Raw genomic sequence first — 22,536 nt, forward strand, 5'->3', positions numbered from 1 at the left:
AGGATTATATTACTGCGAACTTTCTATGTTTACCAGTAAACTACTAGAATTTTGGTAACTTTCAATGATTTTATGTTTTTTATTTATTTATTAAATAAAGATATTTATCTTTATTTAACCAGGTAGGCCAGTTGAGAACAAGTTCTCATTTACAACTGCGACCTGGCCAAGATGAAGCAAAGCAGTGCGACAAAAAACAACAACACAGAGTTACACATAGGATAAACAAAAGTACAGTCAATAACACATTAGAAAAATATATATACAGTGTGTGCAAATGGAGTAAGGAGGTAAGGCAATAAATAGGTCATAGTAGCAAAGTACTTACAATTTAGCAAATTAACACTGGAGTGAAAGATGTGCGGATGAGGATGTGCAAGTAGAAATACTGGTGTGCAAAAGAGCAAAAAGGTAAATAAAAACAATATGGGGATGAGGTAGGTAGTTGGATGGGCTATTTGCAGATGGGCTATGTACAGTACAGCTGCAGAGATCGGTAAGCTGCTCAGATAGCTGATGCTTAAAGTTAGTGAGGGAGATATAAGTCTCCAACTTCAGCGATTTTTGCAATTCATTCCAGTCATTGGCAGCAGAGAACTGGAAGGATAGGCGGCCAAAGGGGGTGTTGGCTTTGGGGACGACCAGTGAGATATACAGTGCCTTGCGAAAGTATTCGGCCCCCTTGAACTTTGCGACCTTTTGCCACATTTCAGGCTTCAAACATAAAGATATAAAACTGTATTTTTTTGTGAAGAATCAACAACAAGTGGGACACAATCATGAAGTGGAACGACATTTATTGGATATTTCAAACTTTTTTAACAAATCAAAAACTGAAAAATTGGGAGTGCAAAATTATTCAGCCCCCTTAAGTTAATACTTTGTAGCGCCACCTTTTGCTGCGATTACAGCTGTAAGTCGCTTGGGGTATGTCTCTATCAGTTTTGCACATCGAGAGACTGACATTTTTTCCCATTCCTCCTTGCAAAACAGCTCGAGCTCAGTGAGGTTGGATGGAGAGCATTTGTGAACAGCAGTTTTCAGTTCTTTCCACAGATTCTCGATTGGATTCAGGTCTGGACTTTGACTTGGCCATTCTAACACCTGGATATGTTTATTTTTGAACCATTCCATTGTAGATTTTGCTTTATGTTTTGGATCATTGTCTTGTTGGAAGACAAATCTCCGTCCCAGTCTCAGGTCTTTTGCAGACTCCATCAGGTTTTCTTCCAGAATGGTCCTGTATTTGGCTCCATCCATCTTCCCATCAATTTTAACCATCTTCCCTGTCCCTGCTGAAGAAAAGCAGGCCCAAACCATGATGCTGCCACCACCATGTTTGACAGTGGGGATGGTGTGTTCAGCTGTGTTGCTTTTACGCCAAACATAACGTTTTGCATTGTTGCCAAAATGTTTAATTTTGGTTTCATCTGACCAGAGCACCTTCTTCCACATGTTTGGTGTGTCTCCCAGGTGGCTTGTGGCAAACTTTAAACAACACTTTTTATGGATATCTTTAAGAAATGGCTTTCTTCTTGCCACTCTTCCATAAAGGCCAGATTTGTGCAATATACGACTGATTGTTGTCCTATGGACAGAGTCTCCCACCTCAGCTGTAGATCTCTGCAGTTCATCCAGAGTGATCATGGGCCTCTTGGCTGCATCTCTGATCAGTCTTCTCCTTGTATGAGCTGAAAGTTTAGAGGGACGGCCAGGTCTTGGTAGATTTGTAGTGGTCTGATACTCCTTCCATTTCAATATTATCGCTTGCACAGTGCTCCTTGGGATGTTTAAAGCTTGGGAAATCTTTTTGTATCCAAATCCGGCTTTAAACTTCTTCACAACAGTCTCTCGGACCTGCCTGGTGTGTTCCTTGTTCTTCATGATGCTCTCTGCGCTTTTAACGGACCTCTGAGACTATCACAGTGCAGGTGCATCTATACGGAGACTTGATTACACACAGGTGGATTGTATTTATCATCATTAGTCATTTAGGTCAACATTGGATCATTCAGAGATCCTCACTGAACTTCTGGAGAGAGTTTGCTGCACTGAAAGTAAAGGGGCTGAATAATTTTGCACGCCCAATTTTTCAGTTTTTGATTTGTTAAAAAAGTTTGAAATATCCAATAAATGTCGTTCCACTTCATGATTGTGTCCCACTTGTTGTTGATTCTTCTCAAAAAAAATACAGTTTTATATCTTTATGTTTGAAGCCTGAAATGTGGCAAAAGGTCGCAAAGTTCAAGGGGGCCGAATACTTTCGCAAGGCACTGTATCTGCTGGAGCGTGTGCTATGGTGTTATGTTGTTATGGTGACCCGTGATCTGAGATAAGACGGAGCTTTACCTAGCAAAGACTTAGAGATGACCTGGAGTCAGTGGGTCTGGCGACAAATATGTAGCGAGGGCCAGTCAACGAGAGCACACAGGTCGCAGTGGTGGGGAGTATATGGGGCTTTGGTGTCAAAACGGATGGCACTGTGATAGACTGCATCCAGTTTGCTGAGTAGTGTGTTGGAGACTATTTTGTAAATGACATCGCCGAAGTCGAGGATTGGTAGGATAGTCCGTTTTACGAAGGTATGTTTGGCAGCGTGAGTGGAGGAGGCTTTGTTATGAAATAGGACGTCGATTCTAGATTTAATTTTGGATTGGAGATGCTTAATATGAGCCTGGAAGGAGAGTTTACAGTCTAACCAGATACCTAGATATTTGAGGTTGTCCAAATATTCTAAGTCAGAACTGTCCAGAGTAGTGATGCTAGTCGGGCGGGCATGTGCGGGCAGCGATCGAGCAGTTGGAGGCCACGGAAGGAGTGTTGTATGGCATTGAAGCTTGTTTGGAGGTTTGTTAACACAGTATCCAAAGAAGGGCCAGATGTATACATAATGGTGTCGTCTGAATAGAGGTGGATCAAGGAATCACCAGCAGCAAGAGTGACATCATTGATATATCCAGAGAAAAGAGTCGGCCCGATAATTGAACCCTATGGTACCCCCATAGAGACTGACAGAAGTCCATACAACATGCCCTCCGATTTAACACACTGAACTCTATCTGAGAAGTAGTTGGTGAACCAGGCGAGGCAGTCATTTGAGAAAGGCTGTTGAGTTGCGCAGCAACTCACTGCCTTCCTGAAGACAATGTATACGAAATGCTTCAGTCTGGTTTTAGACCCCATCATAGCACTGAGACTGCACTTGTGAAGGTGGTAAATTACCTTTTAATGGCATCGGACCGAGGCTCTGCATCTGTCCTCGTGCTCCTAGACCTTAGTGCTGCATTTGATACCATCGATCACCCCATTCTTTTGGAGAGATTGGAAACCCAAATTGGTCTACACGGACAAGTTCTGGCCTGGTTTAGATCTTATCTGTCGGAAAGATATCAGTTTGTCTCTGTGAATGGTTTGTCCTCTGACAAATCAACTGTAAATTTCGGTGTTCCTCAAGGTTCCGTTTTAGGACCACTATTGTTTTCACTATATATTTGACCTCTTGGGGATGTCATTCGAAAACATAATGTTAACTTTCACTGCTATGCGGATGACACACAGCTGTACATTTCAATGAAACATGGTGAAGCCCCAAAATTGCCCTTGCTAGAAGCATGTGTTTCAGACATAAGGAAGTGGATGGCTGCAAACTTTCTACTTTTAAACTCGGACAAAACAGAGATGCTTGTTCTAGGTCCCAAGAAACAAAGAGATCTTCTGTTGAATCTGACAATTAATCTTAATGGTTGTACAGTCGTCTCAAATAAAACTGTGAAGGACCTCGGCGTTCCTCTGGACCCTGATCTCTCTTTTGAAGAACATATCAAGACAATTTCAAGGACAGCTTTTTTCCATCTACGTAACATTGCAAAAATCAGAAACGTTCTGTCCAAAAATGATGCAGAAAAATTAATCCATGCTTTTGTCACTTCTAGGTTAGACTTCTGCAATGCTCTACTTTCCGGCTACCCGGATAAAGCACTAAATAAACTTCAGTTAGTGCTAAATATGGCTGCTAGAATCCTGACTAGAACCAAAAAAAATGTATCATATTACTCCAGTGCTAGCCTCCCTACACTGGCTTCCTGTCAAAGCAAGGGCTGATTTCAAGATTTTACTGCTAACCTACAAAGCATTACATGGGCTTGCTCCTACCTATCTCTCTGATTTGGTCCTGCTGTACATACCTACACGTACGCTACGGTCACAAGACGCAGGCCTCCTAATTGTCCCTAGAATTTCTAAGCAAACAGCTGGAGGCAGGGCTTTCTCGTATAGAGCTCCATTTCTATGGAACGGTCTGCCAACCCATGTCAGAGACACAAACTCGGTCTCAACCTTTAAGTCTTTACTGAAGACTCATCTCTTCAGTGGGTCATATGATTGAGTGTAGTCTGGCCCAGGAGTGGGAAGGTGAACGGAAAGGCTCTGGAGCAACGAACCGCCCTTGCTGTCTCTGCCTGACCGGTTCCCCTCTTTCCACTGGGATTCTCTGCCTCTAACCCTATTACAGGGGCTGAGTCACTGGCTTACTGGGGCTCTCTCATACCGTCCCTGGAAGGGGTGCGTCACCTGAGTGGGTTGATTCACTGATGTGGTCATCCTGTCTGGGTTGGCGCCCCCCCTTGGGTTGTGCCGTGGCGGAGATCTTTGTGGGCTATACTCAGCCTTGTCTCTGGATGGTAAGTTGGTGGTTGAAGATATCCCTCTAGTGGTGTGGGGGCTGTGCTTTGGCAAAGTGGGTGGGGTTATATCCTTCCTGTTTGGCCCTGTCCGGGGGTGTCCTCGGATGGGGCCACAGTGTCTCCTGACCCCTCCTGTCTCAGCCTCCAGTATTTATGCTGCAGTAGTTTATGTGTCGGGGGGCTAGGGTCAGTTTGTTATATCTGGAGTACTTCTCCTGTCCTATTCGGTGTCCCGTGTGAATTTAAGTGTGCTCTCTCTAAGTCTCTCTTTCTCTCTTTCTTTCTCTCTCTCTGAGGACCTGAGCCCTAGGACCATGCCCCAGGACTACCTGACATGATGACTTCTTGCTGTCCCCAGTCCACCTGGCCGTGCTGCTGCTCCAGTTTCAACTGTTCTGCCTTATTATTATTCGACCATGCTGGTCATTTATGAACATTTAAACATCTTGGCCATGTTCTGTTATAATCTCCACCCGGCACAGCCAGAAGAGGACTGGCCACCCCACATAGCCTGGTTCCTTTCTAGGTTTCTTCCTAGGTTTTGGCCTTTCTAGGGAGTTTTTCCTAGCCACCGTGCTTCTACACCTGCATTGCTTGCTGTTTGGGGTTTTAGGCTGGGTTTCTGTACAGCACTTTGAGATATCAGCTGATGTAAGAAGGGCTATATAAATTAATTTGATTTGATTTGATTTGAGTCTGCCGATAAGAATACGGTGATTGACAGAGTCGAAAGCCTTGGCCAGGTCGATGAAGACGGCAGCACAGTACTGTTTTTTATCGATGGAGGTTATGATATCATTTAGTACCTTGAGCGTTTCTGATGTGCACAGCGAAGAAGGTACGGTAGGATTCGAAATGGTCAGTGATCTGTTTGTTAACTTAGCTTTCGAAGACTTTAGAAAGGCAGGGTAGGATAGATAGGTATGTAACAGTTTGGGTCTAGAGTGTCACCCCCTTTGAAGAGGGGGATGACCGCGGCAGCTTTCCAATCTTTAGGAATCTCAGACGATACAAAAGAGAGTAATAGGGGCTGCAACAATGGCAACGGATAATTTTAGAAAGAGAGGGTCCAGATTGTCTAGCCCAGCTGATGTAATCTATCACAAGACATTTAGTGGCCCTTTTGGGTCCTTCAGATTATCACAGGTGTCTGTTATCTCTGGCCCTCTGTGTGGCCTTATCACATTAAATTATTAAATAATTAAAAGAAATATCACAAATTTAATGACAAATGATAATGTTAAACATATCCTAAATATGAACCATAAACTTAGTGAATACCATTGGTATTTAATCAAATCAAATTTTATTTGTCATATACAAATTAATTAGCAGATGTTAATGCAAGTGTAGCGAAATGCTTGTGCTTCTAGTTCCGACCATGCAGTAATATCTAACAAGTAATCTAACAATTTCACAATATGAGGGTTTCAGCATGAAATATCCTTTAAAAAATGTTTTACACACTTTGATTTATTTTACTATGTCAATATGTATTTGTTGTCAATGTTTTGGCATCAAAATGGTGGGAGTTGTGAAAAAAGTCAATAGTTGAAAGAGTTGCAAAATAATGCCATTGTTGATGTTTTTTTCATTAATTAGGCTATTTTCTCTTGAACCACGTGGTCTATCTACTAGAAACTTGTGGACAATATAGACACTGATATAAAAAATGAATACTATATATGAATATATATTTAAAAAGTTATTCAAGTATAAATGACCAAAGTTACGATAGATTGCCATAGATTTTCTGCTAATTAGCAAAATTAGTGAAGATTCCAGTAATTTTAGTAAATTACCGGTGGCTTTGCAACCCTACCCATAGTACCAAATCAAAAGAAGAAATAAAACACAGTTTTTACAGTGCATTTATTTTTCTAGGATAAAATGTTATTATATATTATCCCTGTTTCGACCTGGAGTTTCCACAGGGAATGCACATAAACTTTTGAGTAATTTAGTGCAATATTATAACATGGCATTTGTAGTTTAAAGTGAGGCTAGCCTATATTCAATCCATCGGCATCTATCAAAACACATCTAAGGCTGCCCCCTGAGTGAGAAGGAGGAAGAAAACAACCTTGTGATCGAAAGTAAACCAGCAGGATTATCAGCAACTAGCTGTGAATTATTTAGCACAGAGCACAGAGAGTGGGGCCCCAGTCTTCCTCTGGGCTGGCAGAGAAATATTAATTAACAAACAGTAATAATTCAGGGCTTCCCACTTGAAGGCCGATGTTGGTGGTGATGTACAGTACACTATTCACCACTGACAACTGCTATGCCCTACTTCCCTCCACCCTGTGTTCTTCCTGCCCTGATTATGTCTTATTTTCAACTCACGACAATGTGTGCGTGTATGTGTGTGGTGTGTGTGCGTTGGGAGTGTGTGTGAGAGAGAATAAGAAAAGGAAGGTGATGAAAGTGGGTTTTGCGTGAGGTTTACCTCGACCAAAACACACAAAGCCAAGCTCGACGGCAATGTGTGAAATCAATAAAACAATGTCAGACTTCTTTCGTTCCAACACATATTGGGGAAGAAAATATAACACATTTGTTTTTATAATTAGTCATCAAACGGGGCATTAGGTGAAACATCATAAGACCAAAGCAAAAGTAATTGGGCAACAGGGTCCATTACCAGGGGCCTTCCCCTGAGGGCTGCTGGGACGGAAATGCACCAGTCACATCATCATCTGCGTTTAACAAAACCTCTTTGTTCTAGAATCAGGGTTAGGAGATCTCACTTTCAGAAGGTCAGTGAAACCCATGACATACAGTATGTCATCTGAGGTCATACCTAACACTGTTTGTGCGAGTCTCAATCTTCTTTACGGCTAAGTCACCCAGGCATTGTGAAGTGAAATTAGATTTACTGCAAACGAGCTCCCCACTGGCCCTCCAGACAGGAAAATGGCATATTCAAGGGTTACTCGAGACGCAACTGAAGGGCGAGTCGACCTGTGCACAGCCAGCCTGTTTAATAAAGGGCCTGTTTCATTTCAGATGAACTAGGTTAGAGCACACGGCATCTGAAATTCATTCATCACGGAGAGGAGAGATCCTTCATTATGAGTAGTTCATGATTTAACTACAGAATAGAGAGAAAGAACCAGCGAGAGAAAGGAAAAAGAGGGAGACTGAGTGTGTGTGTGTGTGTGTGTGTGTGTGTGTGTGTGTGTGTGTGTGTGTGTGTGTGTGTGTGTGTGCAGTAGTAGTAGTGGTGTAAATCTACTCCCCTCTAGACGCTGACATGATACATTGAACGTTGGCTCCCATCTCTGGCCATTGACTATCAATAGTCACTTTCACCTTGCTCGCTACCTCAGCGCACAGACATGCACACGCATACATTTTCTGAGGGAAAGTCATGCACAAACAATGGACCCACAATGTGGGTCACAAACTTAGTCAGCCCAAGATAGCTGGGTCTCCACTCCACAGCTGTATTCGACTTAAGGTTGCACACATTCTTTCTCCCCAAAAACAACTTCTTTGTAATGGTGGACACTCCATGAAAGGACAACAACACACTCACTAAAGAGTTATCATCCACCACAACCATGAGTCATGCAGTGCATACCTCAGAAACCTTTACAGAGCAATGGCGTAATGTCTCTCTATAGTCCATGTCAGGGTCAGTGACTCCAGTTAAATGCACCCTAGGCCTAGTAAACCCTTTCTCTCAGTGGGCCAGAGCAGATATTCCCCATAGGTAACAGCAGAAATGCATGGTGGTGCTGGAGAAAAGCAGTATGTCCATGCTAGCCAGCCAGTCAGTGGGGAGCGCGGTCACGTCGTAGTAGCCTGGAGAGTATTTTGGGCGTGTGGTGGTAACTAAACTAAAGTGAACTAAGCGGAGGGAGCAGGAGGAGTGAATCACGACTTCCCACAGCTCAGCGCTTTGTTGGTCGGAGCCCAGCCAGCCCAGGGTGAGTCACCACCACAGCCCAGTTTAGAATGGTAACACACAGCTTAGAGCTAGCCGAGCGTCCATGTGACAGAAACGTACACTGTTGCTCTGGCCAGGAATAACCCCCAGCAGTCAGTCAGTGTGTGTAGAGAACTAACACGGCTGCCCAGCATTCATTCATGGTCAAACATGGTTAGGCTGTTGAATGGATGAGTGTGTGTATATATGTGTGTGTTCGTGTGTGTGTCTGTGTGTGTGTCTGTGTGTGTGTGTGTGGGGGTCTGAATGGCTGCTTAATGCTTGACAATAGCCATGTCAGTACAAACAGACCATTCTCAGAATGTATCAGTAACCACACAAGGATTTCAGTTGAAAAATTCCGCAAACAGAGAAAACATGAAAAACATCTCAGATTCAACGGTTCCTAAAACATCAGAGTGGCTTAAATGACCAAAGTCATCCAGGAGTGATTGTAAAGGCTTTATGTGAACCCTAAGAACTACATGTCTCCTCTGGGTCTGTATCAAGGCTGACCCCCTGCCATGTGATACCCCCTGGTGGTAATTTGGCAGCAGCCTCAGCGCCCGCCATACCGCCTCTGACCATTAACGACTGGCTGGATCCTCAGACACAGAGGCCTGATTAGTAGAAACAGAGCGAGAAAGCTGGTGCGGGCGGCAAACCAGGAGAACTGTGGCTGATCACGTTTCACCCCAGAGCTGGGTGACGACCTCACAACAGCCGGTGTGTGTGTGTGTGTGGGAGAGAAAGATGAGCGAAAGAGAGGGGGGGGGGGGAGTGGGGGAATGTAACTTACAAATATGAAAACGTCAAACACCAAATATTTGTCATTTCCCCCCCAATTTAAAAAAAAAATGCCAACAGGGGTCCACTCATATCTGCAACGTCCTGTGATTAACAAGCTCAAAACAGTACAGGTCAGGAACAACAGCGACATGCTTTCACAGTTTATCACGCCTCCATAGTATAGCATTCATTTTCAGATCAAGTGGAAATAGTCTGGGGGAGGAAATGTGGTTTGGAGCCATGACACGGAACGATACCTTAATGTCAATGTGAGGGAGGACCTAGCGAAATATCACAGCAGTGAAAGTCAGGAGGATATGAATGGCCAAAATTGTGACGGAAGTGAGAGAAGGTGTGAGACAAGACCACAGGGTGACTTTCTGTTAAATACATTCTGGTTTTGAGGTACTTTCATAGAGGAAGATGAAAAACATGGAACTTGACTCTCCGGCACCTCTGAGAGGTCAGACAAGGATGGAGATGGCCAACAGCCACCGTTTCCACTTCCTCTAAAACATACATGGAAAACACAACATCACTCAAACAACCAGCATTAATCAATAATCAATACATCCCAAAATTGTATCCTTGAAGACTAGTCGTGGCAAAATATCTCTGGGTATTTAATAATTTTGCTTATATGCAATTTATGATAACTGATATTGATGTATGGGGACAAAATCCACATGCATGTAAAAAGAGATTGACTGATAACCACGAGGGTGTGAAACCTCTCTGTTGACAAATGAGTCACAAAGAGAGGAAAAATTGTGACAACCACTTTCATGTGGGATATTTCATTCACTGGCTAACACTAACATCCTCTGCAGCTGAAAAACGAAAGCACATGTGTGGGTCGTTCCACACCTACAGTGTTTCCATAAAGGAAAATCTACCTGTTTAAAAAGCAAGATAATACAGTACACAATGACATGATCTGAATTGTTACTCAGAAAGTTTGTTATTTACAGCGCAGCAGATATTCTGTCAGATTCTGGAAATGTATTCTGTAAGGACCAAATCCTAACTCAGATATTTGTGTCAAATCATGCATTGAGGTCAACAGAACATTCAGGTTACACATGTGAACTTAAGATACACTTTAGCCCTGCAAAAGAGAAAATGTATTGATTGCTGTAATTTTATCCAGAAACTGAGTCACTGTGGCCTGGTTACTGGATGTCAGGATGCAGCTGGGAAGAGATATTATTAAGAAAAGATATTCAGTGGCATCTTGGTTTATTCGTTTATTGGGATCCCCATTAGCTTTAGCAGAAGCAGCGAATATCCCCCCCCCCCCCCCCCCCCCGTATTCTCATCCTCCCTTCTCACAGGAACAGTGATGATAACAACTGGCCCTTCTGTGACAAGGTGTGTGTATACATTACACCTGTCCTCACTCAAGCAAGGGAGTTTCCATTTGTGGGTACATTTGATTGTATGTAAGTCCATTTCCTGATTGAAGTCATCCACTCTCCTCTTCTTTCTGCTCTGTGGCTGACATCATTTATGACCTGGGGTCTTTTGCTTCAGTCTCCATATCTTGCACACTCTAGGGTTTCTGATCAACTCAGGTGTTACCACCCAAAAAATGATTGGATGTCTCACATCTGTAGAGTCATGCAATGGTAGAGCATCTAGTGCCAACACAAATGTTAGAGGCTGGGAATCCACCCAATGAGATATGGGCAATATAAACAAGTAAGAAAGAAAGGTTGTGGACCAATGTACTTCCCCAACAATGTCCAATCAAACTAACAACTCTATCTTCAACATCTCGCATCCATCTACCCTACGCGTTAAAATATGGTACGGTCCCTATGATCGCTGTCTCTACCAAAGTCATCAGACTACGCCAAAAGAAGCTGATCTCAGGGCCTCCACAGCTCCATCAGTGTTAATGGTACATGATGGGGAATATTAATACAAGCCCAAAAGACCACTGTCTCATGCCATCGCAAAATGAGCAGATTGTGCCCCTCTCACATCGCAATTAACACGACACAGCAGCCAATTAACGTGACACAGCAGCCATTTCTTCATCATTATCTGTAATACATTCACAGCTGCCTAAGATATGTCAGACATTCATAGAGAGGCATGTGTAACGGCAATCTCTATTGGGCCTCTCAAATTGGATTATCTGTCATATCGGATGTGTATGACAGTACTGCAGGGGCTTGTGAGAGTTCTAACCTGACAAAGAAACTCAAAAAAAGACAATGGGGTCTGTTGCAGTGTTGCAGTGAACATTCCAAGTAAAGGATTACAAATAATTATTGAAATGTCTATTTCAGTCATGTTGTAGAAGGATGTAGCGTTTTGAACCTAAGCTTGTTTTCGTATTGGAGGGTAAAAGCAAGGTGGTGCGTCACTTCCTACGAGTATGTCCAAGCGGTTGTTTATTTACCTCCTACTGTACTATATAATCTGTCCCGGAACCGTTGAGGCTCACAAACACTAATCCCTCACATCAAAGACCAAACTATGTCTTCTTTCAGCCACAAACATGGAAATGAATGTGGAAGCATTATCATGTAAAAAGACAGGGGTAATATCCACCACATAGGGCACAATCTCACATCCAATGTTGTATTGCATTGCACTGTATTAACATGAGGTTATTTAAGCAATAAGGTCTGGGGGGGTGTGGTATATGGCCAGTGTAACCGGCTAAGGGTGTTCTTAAGCATGACGCAACGCAGAGTGCTCGGACACAGCCCTTAGCCGTGGTATAGTGGCCAAATATCACAAACCCCAGAGGTGCCTTATTGCTATTAGAAACTGGTTACCAACCTAATTAGAGCAGTAAAATAAATGTTTTGTCATACCCGTGGTATATGGTGTAACGGCATTCAGAGGTGGAAGAAGGATCGGACCAAAGCGCAGCGTGGTAAGTGTTCATGATGACATATTTAATGAAACGAACTGAACACTGAAATACAAAACAATCAAGTGAACGAACGAAAACCGAAACAGTCCCGTGTGGACCAAACACTAACACGGAAAACAAACACCCACAATCCAAAAGTGAAACCCGGGCTACCTACAGTGCCTTGCGAAAGTATTCGGCCCCATTGAACTTTGCGACCTTTTGCCACATTTCAGGCTTCAAACATAAAGATATAAAACTTTATTTTTTTGTGAAGAATCAACAACAAGTGGGACACAATCATGAAGTGGAACGACATTTATTGGATATTTCAAACTTTTTTAACAAATCAAAAACTGAAAAATTGGCCGTGCAAAATTATTCAGCCCCTTTACTTTCAGTGCAGCAAACTCTCTCCAGAAGTTCAGTGAGGATCTCTGAATGATCCAATGTTGACCTAAATGACTAATGATGATAAATACAATCCACCTGTGTGTAATCAAGTCTCCGTATAAATGCACCTGCACTGTGATAGTCTCAGAGGTCCGTTAAAAGCGCAGAGAGCATCATGAAGAACAAGGAACACACCAGGCAGGTCCGAGATACTGTTGTGAAGAAGTTTAAAGCCGGATTTGGATACAAAAAGATTTCCCAAGCTTTAAACATCCCAAGAGGCACTGTGCAAGCGATAATATTGAAATGGAAGGAGTATCAGACCACTGCAAATCTACCAAGACCTGGCCGTCCCTCTAAACTTTCAGCTCATACAAGGAGAAGACTGATCAGAGATGCAGCCAAGAGGCCCATGATCACTCTGGATGAACTGCAGAGATCTACAGCTGAGGTGGGAGACTCTGTCCATAGGACAACAATCAGTCGTATATTGCACAAATCTGGCCTTTATGGAAGAGTGGCAAGAAGAAAGCCATTTCTTAAAGATATCCATAAAAAGTGTTGTTTAAAGTTTGCCACAAGCCACCTGGGAGACACACCAAACATGTGGAAGAAGGTGCTCTGGTCAGATGAAACCAAAATTGAACTTTTTGGCAACAATGCAAAACGTTATGTTTGGCGTAAAAGCAACACAGCTCATCACCCTGAACACACACCATCCCCACCGTCAAACATGGTGGTGGCAGCATCATGGTTTGGGCCTGCTTTTCTTCAGCAGGGACAGGGAAGATGGTTAAAATTGATGGGAAGATGGATGGAGCCAAATACAGGACCATTCTGGAAGAAAACCTGATGGAGTCTGCAAAAGACCTGAGACTGGGACAGAGATTTGTCTTCCAACAAGACAATGATCCAAAACATAAAGCAGAATCTACAATGGAATGGTTCAAAAATAAACATATCTAGGTGTTAGAATGGCCAAGTCAAAGTCCAGACCTGAATCCAATCGAGAATCTGTGGAAAGAACTGAAAACCGCTGTTCACAAATGCTCTCCATCCAACCTCACTGAGCTCGAGCTGTTTTGCAAGGAGGAATGGGAAAAAAATTCAGTCTCTCGATGTGCAAAACTGATAGAGACATACCCCAAGCGACTTACAGCTGTAATCGCAGCAAAAGGTGGCGCTACAAAGTATTAATTTAAGGGGGCTGAATAATTTTGCACGCCCAATTTTTCAGTTTTTGATTTGTTAAAAAAGTTTTAAATATCCAATAAATGTCGTTCCACTTCATGATTGTGTCCCACTTGTTGTTGATTCTTCACAAAAAAATACAGTTTTATATCTTTATGTTTGAAGCCTGAAATGTGGCAAAAGGTCGCAAAGTTCAAGGGGGCCGAATACTTTCGCAAGGCACTGTAAGTACGATTCTCAATCAGGGACAACAATTGACAGCTGCCTCTGATTGAGAACCATACTAGGCCGAACTCAAAACCCAACATAGAAAAACAAAAATAGACTGCCCACCCCAACTTACGCCCTGACCATACTAAAACAAAGACAAAAACAAAGAACGTGACAGTACCCCCCCCCCCCCCCCCCAAAAGGTGTGGATTCCGGCCGCAAAACCTAAACCTATAGGGGAGGGTCTGGGTGGGCATCTGTCCACAGTGGCGCCTCTGGCGCGGGACGTGGACCCCACTTCACCATATTTTTTGTCTGCCTCTTAGCCCGCCTCCGTGGCCTCTTTAGAGCGGCGACCCTCGCCGCCGACCTTGGACTGGGGACCCCAGCCACGGGTCCCGAATGGACGGGGGATTCCGGCATCGCCGGAATGAAGGACGACTCCGGCAGCGCCGGACAGGCGGGAGACTCCGGCAGCTCCGGATTGAAGGGCGATTCTGGCATCGCCTGGCTGACTGACGGCTCTGGAGGCTCCTGGTTGACTGGCGGCTCCTGGTTGACTGGCGGCTCCTGGCTGGCTGGCGGCTCCTGGCTGACTGGCGGCTCCTGGCTGACTGGCGACTCAGGACAGACTGGCGGCTCAGGACAGACTGGCGGCTCTGGCGGCTCAGGACAGACTGGCGGCTCTGGCGGCTCAGGACAGACTGGAGGCTCTGGCAGCTCAGGACAGACTGGCGGCTCTGGCGGCTCAGGACAGACTGGCGGCTCAGGACAGACTGGCGGCTCTGGCGGCTCAGGACAGACTGGCGGCTCTGGCGGCTCAGGACAGACGGGAGACTCTAGCGGCTCAGGACAGACGGGAGACTCTGGTGGCTCAGGACGGATGGGAGACTCTGGCGGCTCAGGACTGACGGGAGACTCTGGCGGCTCAGGACAGACGGGAGACTCTGGCGGTGCTAGGCAGGAGGAAGGCTCTGGCGGCACTGGACAGGCGGGAGCACCTGTAGGGCGGAGATGGAGATACAGCCTGGTGCGGGGGGCTGCCACCGGAGGGCTGGTGCGTGGAGGTGGCACCAGATAGACCGGTCCGTGCAGGCCCACTGGAGCTGTTGAGCACCGAGCCTGCCCAACCTTACCTGGTTGAATGCTTCCCGTAGCCAGGCCAGTGTGGCGAGGTGAAATAGCCCGCACTGGGCTGTGCTGGCGAACCGGGGACACCATGCGTAAGGCTGGTGCCATGTACGCCGGCCCAAGGAGATGCACTGGAGACCAGATGCGCAGAGCCGGCTTCATGGCACCTGGCTCTATGCCCACTCTAGCCCGGCCGATACGAGGAGCTGGGATGTAGCTCACCGGGCTAAGCACGCGTACTGGGGACACCGTGCGCTCCACCGCATAACACGGTGCCTGACCAGTACAACGCCCTCTCTCTCCACATTAAGCACGGGGAGTTGGCGCAGGTCTCCTACCTGCCTTAGCCACACTCCCCGTGTGCCCCCCCCAGTAAATTTTTGGGGCTGCCTCTCGTGCCTCCTTGCCAGCCGTGTTCCCTCAAATCGCTGGCTCCTCTCTCCGGCTGCCTCTGCTCTCCTAGCTGCCTCAACCTGTTCCCACGGGAGGTGATCCCTTCCAGCCAGGATCTCCTCCCATGTGTAGCAACCCTTGCCGTCCAAAATGTCCTCCCATGTCCAGGAGTCCTGACATCGCTGCTGCTGCTGCTGCCCGTTACCACGCTGCTTGGTCCTTTTGTGGTGGGTGTTTCTGTAACGGCATTCAGAGGTGGAAGAAGGATCGGACCAAAGCGTGGCGTGGTAAGTGTTCATGATGACATATTTAATGAAACGAACTGAACACTGAAATACAAAACAATAAAGTGAACGAAGGAACGGAAAACAAACACCCACAATCCAAAAGTGAAACCCAGGCTACCTAAGTATGATTCTCAATCAGGGACAACAATTGACAGCTGCCTCTGATTGAGAACCATACTAAGCCGAACTCAAAACCCAACATAGAAAAACAAACATAGACTGCTCACCCCAACTCACGCCCTGACCATACTAAAACAAACTAAGGTCAGAACGTGACATACGGTCTGATATACCACGGCTTTCAGCCAATCAGCATTCAGGGCTCGAACCACCCAGTTTATAATACTCAATAACTTATCAACATTTACCACAGCTGCTGCAATAACATTATTTTTAGAATAAGAATGCGTGAGGAGAAATGCACAACCCTGTTCTTTCCACATTAAAATGAAACAGGTCGAACCGCTGACTAAGTGATCAAACATAACAAACAGACCAGAGCAATGACCTGTGTTTGTTTTTGTTCCCTTGATTGGAGTGGTTTTCCCCCTCAATGACCCCTCGTTCCTCGTGGAGCACATGACTCTGTCATAGAGTCTGACTGGCCGGCTGGCCGGTGTAACTTAGCTCCCAGGAAGAACCTTAGAGCTCCACTCAGGTTCACTGGGTTCAGCTGGTTAATGACTGACAGCCTGTAGAATGTAGTCCCAGCTAAAGTGCATTCCAAGAATCCAGCTCATTCTCTCTCGCCCTGCCTATGTTTCTTCCTGTGGTTCGTGAGGATTCCATGCCTGCCTTCCTGTCTAACTCCTCTCTCTGCATGAAGCTTCTCAAGGGTTTCCTCTCTCTCTCTCTCTTTCTCTCGCTCACACACTCACACCGAGCTTGATGAGTTCTACAGGCCTTTTTCCTACTGACTTGTTCACTGGCTTCACACTGGCTCTTCGACTGCAAGGCCTTTGCCATTGTTTTGCCCAGTGGTGCCATGACTCAAATCAAATATGACCTATATGTATCTGGAGGCCTATAAACAAGCAAGAGAGAATGGGAATAAACAACATGGGCTTTGGCTTATCTGGTGGGCACACCCATGGAATCCATGGATTAATGCACCCCCCTAAACAACAAAGACCCAGGGTATGATCTTGTCACCATCTGCCCATGCTCCACTAATCATGCCCTGCCATGCCAGATGGGCTGCCAGATATATGGCAAGGTTATCCAACCCCAACCCAACCAGCCATCAGCTGTGCCAATACTGGGCCAGAATGCCCGGACTGGGGACATTCTAGTTTCTATAAAGCAAACTAGCTTGGTATTGGGCAATCAAGAGGGCTTTTCTGTTAAATCAATGCATACACATTAGAGCATATACATACAGCCTTTGGACTGTATGAAATATATGACAATGGTGGTCTGTGTCAAACTATGTGGGCCAAAATGTATAAGCATCCCCTAATATGCTGTCAAAATCCTACAATCCGGCGAGCACAATTCTTACCAGCGGTTGGTCCGGATGAATACATGAATGTGGAATCTGTCAAGAAACGCCAAAATTCAACCACAATGTGAAAACAACTGTCATGCTGTGTACATGAATGGTCAATTCCATGCCTATTAAACGTGATGTACTGGTGGCACAGATACGACCACAGCCCACTGGGCACACCACATCATATCAACATGGATAATTGGGTAATAGTTGATTGAGATGTTGATCAATGAGATTACAAACTATATTCACCCACTCAAAAAGACAGCCAAAAGTTTGTTGAATTTCCAATGTGTTATCACTATGGTGGTTTCTAGTGATGTGCAGTTCGCAAACAATTTGTGCTTTTTGAATGACTCCTTTTACTGACTCGTGAGTTATGACTTGTTTTTTATGGGCGACTTGTTCATTTTAGTCATTCGTTTGACCTGCTAGTGCTGGCCGCAATGAGTCTTACAGCAGGACTAATACATACTACTCCTGCTCAGCGGCTCCAGAGATGTGCTCCGACCACCAACTGTCTGTCATATGTGCGCAGGACAATAGATCATGAGCATAGAGGAAAAAGACATGTTAAGAATTGATAATTGATAGTGCATGGTGCAAGAGTGAATGCAATTCAATGATGATTGAATATTATGACGGACAACTTGTCGGCAACTTATTAGACTATTTATTGCATTTCAAAAGTGATATTGAATTGTTTGGTTGTCAATGCAACCAAATGTCAACACTTGATGTATCTTCTGTTTTAGATAGTTCCATCTGTCCCGCTGACTTAGTCTGGCTTTAATGCCAGTTTGTATACAAATTAATAATTGACACATTGATGACTTTTTTCAAATCCAATGTATTTTCCACACAAATTCCACATCCCAATACGTTGACAAATTACATTGAAACAACGTTGATTCACCCAGTCTGTGCCCAGTGGGAGGGAACTGCATGCATCAGGACGTAGGATGTACACATCCTTTCACACTGATAAAAAATACACATTTCTGCTGTGCTAGCAGGGCTGGGGGATATGGCCTACAAATCATATCTCGTTTTTTTTTTTCAAACTTATGGGCGATTCACATTTCATAAGAAATAGCACAAAAGGTCAATACGTTTTTATAAATGTGTGCACTTCCATACATTTTGCATAAAAAAAAACAAACATTTTATTTCATATAGAAATTGATGGAATATCGGTTTTGATGCAGGTTTGCTGACAGTCATGGTGAAAAATCACGGGATCCAGGCGTGAAATAGAATCACATGACAGGCACCGCTGCTTGAGCACCATTAAACCCTCTACTGCATTCACAGACAATATGTTAATGGGGGAGAAAGCGAGAGAGAAAGAGAGCGAGACAGAGATATAAACGCATAATAAAGGTACATAAAGGAGGGAAAGCTAAAGATAGAGAATACAGAAAGAAAAAGACAATGAAAGTGATAGATAGAAAGAGAGGGATATTCATCTACAGCCTCTCTCCACGGTTTGGTCTGTCTGCCCTGGAGCGCTCTGGCACTCAGGCGTCCCCAGAGACAGTCTGTCCTTATCACCTTGGACGGATTGATGGGAGTGATAATGGGGAGAGGAGAGGAGGTGGCGAGGCGTCGCTCCGACTGCTTTTCCTGCACCTCAGCAAACCTCTCAGAGAGACAGGAATCCTGATACACTCAGTCATACCCGCACTTGACTTTCACTGCGCTCTACACTGTAAATTATACATGTACCTCACAGCACTACCTGTACTCTGTACATACTAGGGGGCTGTGCTTCAATACTGCCTGCCAGACAGTGTATGGAAGAATAACATACGTGTTGATGTCTCATATGGATAGATTCCGCATGGGTAACGGTAGATTCTGTACTGTCTTTCTCCAGTGGAGTTGAATCCAATGCATTGGTACCACTGTCTGTCTATCATACAGACGTTCTCCCTCTGTGTGACAGCACCGAGAAATGCCTCACAGTGCTTCACCATACATAATGTAATTGTCTAGTTCCATGTAAAAGGGCCAATGAGCGCCAACATGTCAAGTACATAGGAGCATGTCCAATTGGCTGCAAGCTAAGAGTCGATATTTTTTTTAATTAAGGCATATACTGTATACATTTTTCAACAATTTTCCATCCTATAAATTAGAAATAATCAAAGGCTTTGATTCTGGTCAAACAGAAGGAAAAGAGTCTTAGAAAACATCTACCAGAAAAAGTCTTAAAAGGTTTTTAGAAATACATCAAAACAGAATAATGTTGAAGTAAAGACCCCTTCCAACTAATATCAACACTTATATTTAGTTTAGGAGAAATGTTTCTGCCTTCTATAAGTTTAAGAAACATTGCCTTGTGCCTTGAAATTCCGTTACCAAAAACCCACATATCTTTAAGATATTTTCTAATTTCTGTCCCTCATGAGGAGAGGATAATGAAAATTCACAAAAGTAACAAGTAATGGAACACATCTCAATTAGTTATAGTGTTTTTACTGATTAAGTGATTAATCCCCCTCCCCACGCTAAATTTGCCACCGCTGCTGAAATAAATTCTAAGGGAAACACTATGAGTGGAATATGACAGGCACACACACGCACACACAAAGACGCAGCAGACACACACACACACAAGCGGACACAGACACAAAGGCGTATACAGACACAAAGGTGGACAAACACACACAAAACACCCTCTGGCAATGTCCTCACATGACGAATCTAAGATGAAAATAGACCCGCATTCAGTTCAACTAGTCCTATTTATTCTTATTACAATGTGACAAAATACGGGTCGGCAGCCGGCAGATAGCATAGTGGTTTGAGAGGCAACCGGAGGGTTGCCAGTTCAAATGCCAGGTCTTACAAGACAAATCTGGCAGGAAGTGAGCTGGCAACCGGAGGGTTGCTGGTATCAAATCTTAGATACCATAGCCTGCTGTTGTGGACTTGAGCAAGGCACTTAAACCCCCAAAACAACTACTCCATGGGCCCCATAGTATAGTGGCACCCTGTTCGATGTGTATCTTTCTGAGAGGCTGGGATATTTGATTTTTTTTAACCTTTATTTAACTAGGTAAGTCAGTTAAGAACAAATTATTATTTACAATGGGTAACTGCCTTGTTCAGGGATAGAACAACAGATTTTTACCTTGTCAGCTCGGGGATTCAATCTAGTAACCTTTCAGTTACTGCCCCAACGCTCTAACCACTAGGCTATCTGCCACCCCAAAGCGGAAGTCAAATTTCTGTTTGACCTTGATACAATTAGACAAATAAAGTGATCTTAATCTTTAATCTGCAAGATGCAATTTTTGGGGCGACCCAACCAAATTCATATAGAAATGTGATTTACAGATCTGTCATTCTCATTGAAAGCAAGTCTAAGAAGCGGTATATCTGTTCTATGTGCGTTATTTCTATGCTTCCCATTCTTAAGTTTCGTTTTTGACTCGTCTTTAACTTTCGGTTTGGTACATCAGCTTCAAACAGCTTAAAATACAACATTTGGTTATGGAAAAGATATTTCACAGCAGTTTAGATGGTACAATGATTCTCTACATTGCACCTGCTTATTTTGTCACATAAACTGAAATTAGGGGAACTATTAGAATTTTAGCAACCAGGAAATGGCGGAGCAATTTCTGCATAGTGCATTTTTAATTTGAATTTAGACACAATCTACAATTTCCACTACAAATGTGACTGTCAAAACGCTACTGATTTTGCTTTTCTGTACAGTGCATGTCCACATATCTTGGATGTGTTGCTGATATGACAAGGCAGTGAGAAGTTACCACAAGCAAATCCTGTTATTTAAGCGAGTGACAGTGACAATACGCCTCCGTACATACACAGCACAGGAAGTGTGTTTCACTCTCCTCCCAACCACATGTATGTCTGTCACAGAATGCAAATCGCCAACCTGAACCTGCCCACCACACACTCACTCATTCGAAGTTACTGAAGTAGAAGACAAGCCACACTTGCAGTGTTGTGTATTCATGGATGCCATATATACTTTAAAAAAAATAGTATTATCTTTCGTCTCTCTGTCTTTTAATAATTTTCCTTCAATTCGCTGAATCTATCTCACCAGTGAAATCATCCGAGTGAGGGAAACAGCGGCCCTCTGTTTCAGTATGTGTAGCCGATGTATCTGATGCTGTCTGGACAAAAAGAGTATGACATGTTGCCACAATAGCCTTAGATTGATTGATGTTTTGCAAGCATTTGATTTCCCTTGATTAAAAAAAATATAAAATAATTAGCCAATCAGCGTTGAGCTGAGCTCAACTAAAGTTCAATATGTAACCCTAGCCTAGATGTTGCCTAGTGTGCTCAGTTTAAAGCTGATATATGTACATTTTTGGGCAACCCAACCAAATTCACATAGAAATGTGAGTTACAGATCTGTCATTGAAAGCAATTCTAAGAAGCGATAGATATTTTCTATGTGCGCTATTTCTATGCTTCCTGTTCTTAAGTTTAGTTTTTGCGTCTTTTACTTTCGGTTTTGTACACCAGCTTCAACCAGCTGAAAATACAATATTTTTGGTTATTGAAAATATATTTCACAGCGGTTTAGATTACAATGATTCTCTACACATTGCCTGTTTCAAATCAAATCAAATCAAATTGTATTAGTCACATGCGCTGAATACAAAAGGTTTAGACCTTACAGTGAAATGCTAACTAACAAGCCCCTAACCAACAATGCAGTTTAAAAAATATGAAAAATAATAATAAATAAAAGTAAGACTATTTACAGGGGGTACCGGTACAGAGTCAATGTGCGGGGACACCGGTTAGTCAAGGTAATTGAGGTAATATGTACATGTAGGTAGTGTTATTAAAGTGACTATGCATAGATAATAACAGAGAGTAGCAGTGGCGTAAAAAGGGGGGGGGTGTGCAAATAGTCTGGGTAGCCATTTGATTAGATGTTCAGGAGTCTTATGGCTTGGGGGTAGAAGCTGTTTAGAAGCCTCTTGGACCTAGACTTGGCCCTCCAGTCCCGCTTGCCGTGCGGTAGCAGAGAGAACAGTCTATGACTAGGGTGGCTGGAGTCTTGACAATTTTTAGGGCCTTCCTCTGACACTGCCTGGTATAGAGATCCTGGATAGCAGGAAGCTTGGCCCCAGTGATGTACTGGGCTGTACGCACTACTCTCT

General features: G+C 43.9%; 2 protein-coding genes across 3 annotated transcripts in view; one reads left to right on the forward strand and one right to left on the reverse strand.

Moving 5' to 3' along the window:
* ltk (leukocyte receptor tyrosine kinase) overlaps window positions 1-5,116 on the forward strand; it is a 172,063-nt gene extending 166,947 nt beyond the window's left edge. The window contains exon 21 of the mRNA XM_090220640.1: window positions 4,979-5,116. Within this exon, the coding sequence (XP_090076766.1) occupies window positions 4,979-4,992 (14 nt within the window). The 3' untranslated portion in view covers window positions 4,993-5,116. The remainder of the gene's footprint in view (window positions 1-4,978) is intronic.
* The window catches only part of LOC110505367 (transcription regulator protein BACH2-like), a 50,571-nt gene that overhangs the window by 23,159 nt on the left and 4,876 nt on the right, over window positions 1-22,536 (reverse strand). Inside the window, exon 1 of one of the 2 annotated variants that reach the window (XM_036962616.2) lies at window positions 8,269-8,598. The exons of the other annotated variant lie outside the window; for it this stretch is intronic. Within the exon in view, the coding sequence (XP_036818511.2) occupies window positions 8,269-8,316 (48 nt within the window). The 5' untranslated portion in view covers window positions 8,317-8,598. Of the gene's footprint in view, window positions 1-8,268; window positions 8,599-22,536 lie in introns of those variants that run through there. 2 annotated transcript variants of the gene reach the window in all.

The sequence above is a fragment of the Oncorhynchus mykiss genome, chromosome 25 (genome assembly GCF_057628025.1).
Source record: "Oncorhynchus mykiss isolate SJ-2025 chromosome 25, ASM5762802v1, whole genome shotgun sequence".
NCBI lineage: Eukaryota > Metazoa > Chordata > Actinopteri > Salmoniformes > Salmonidae > Oncorhynchus > Oncorhynchus mykiss.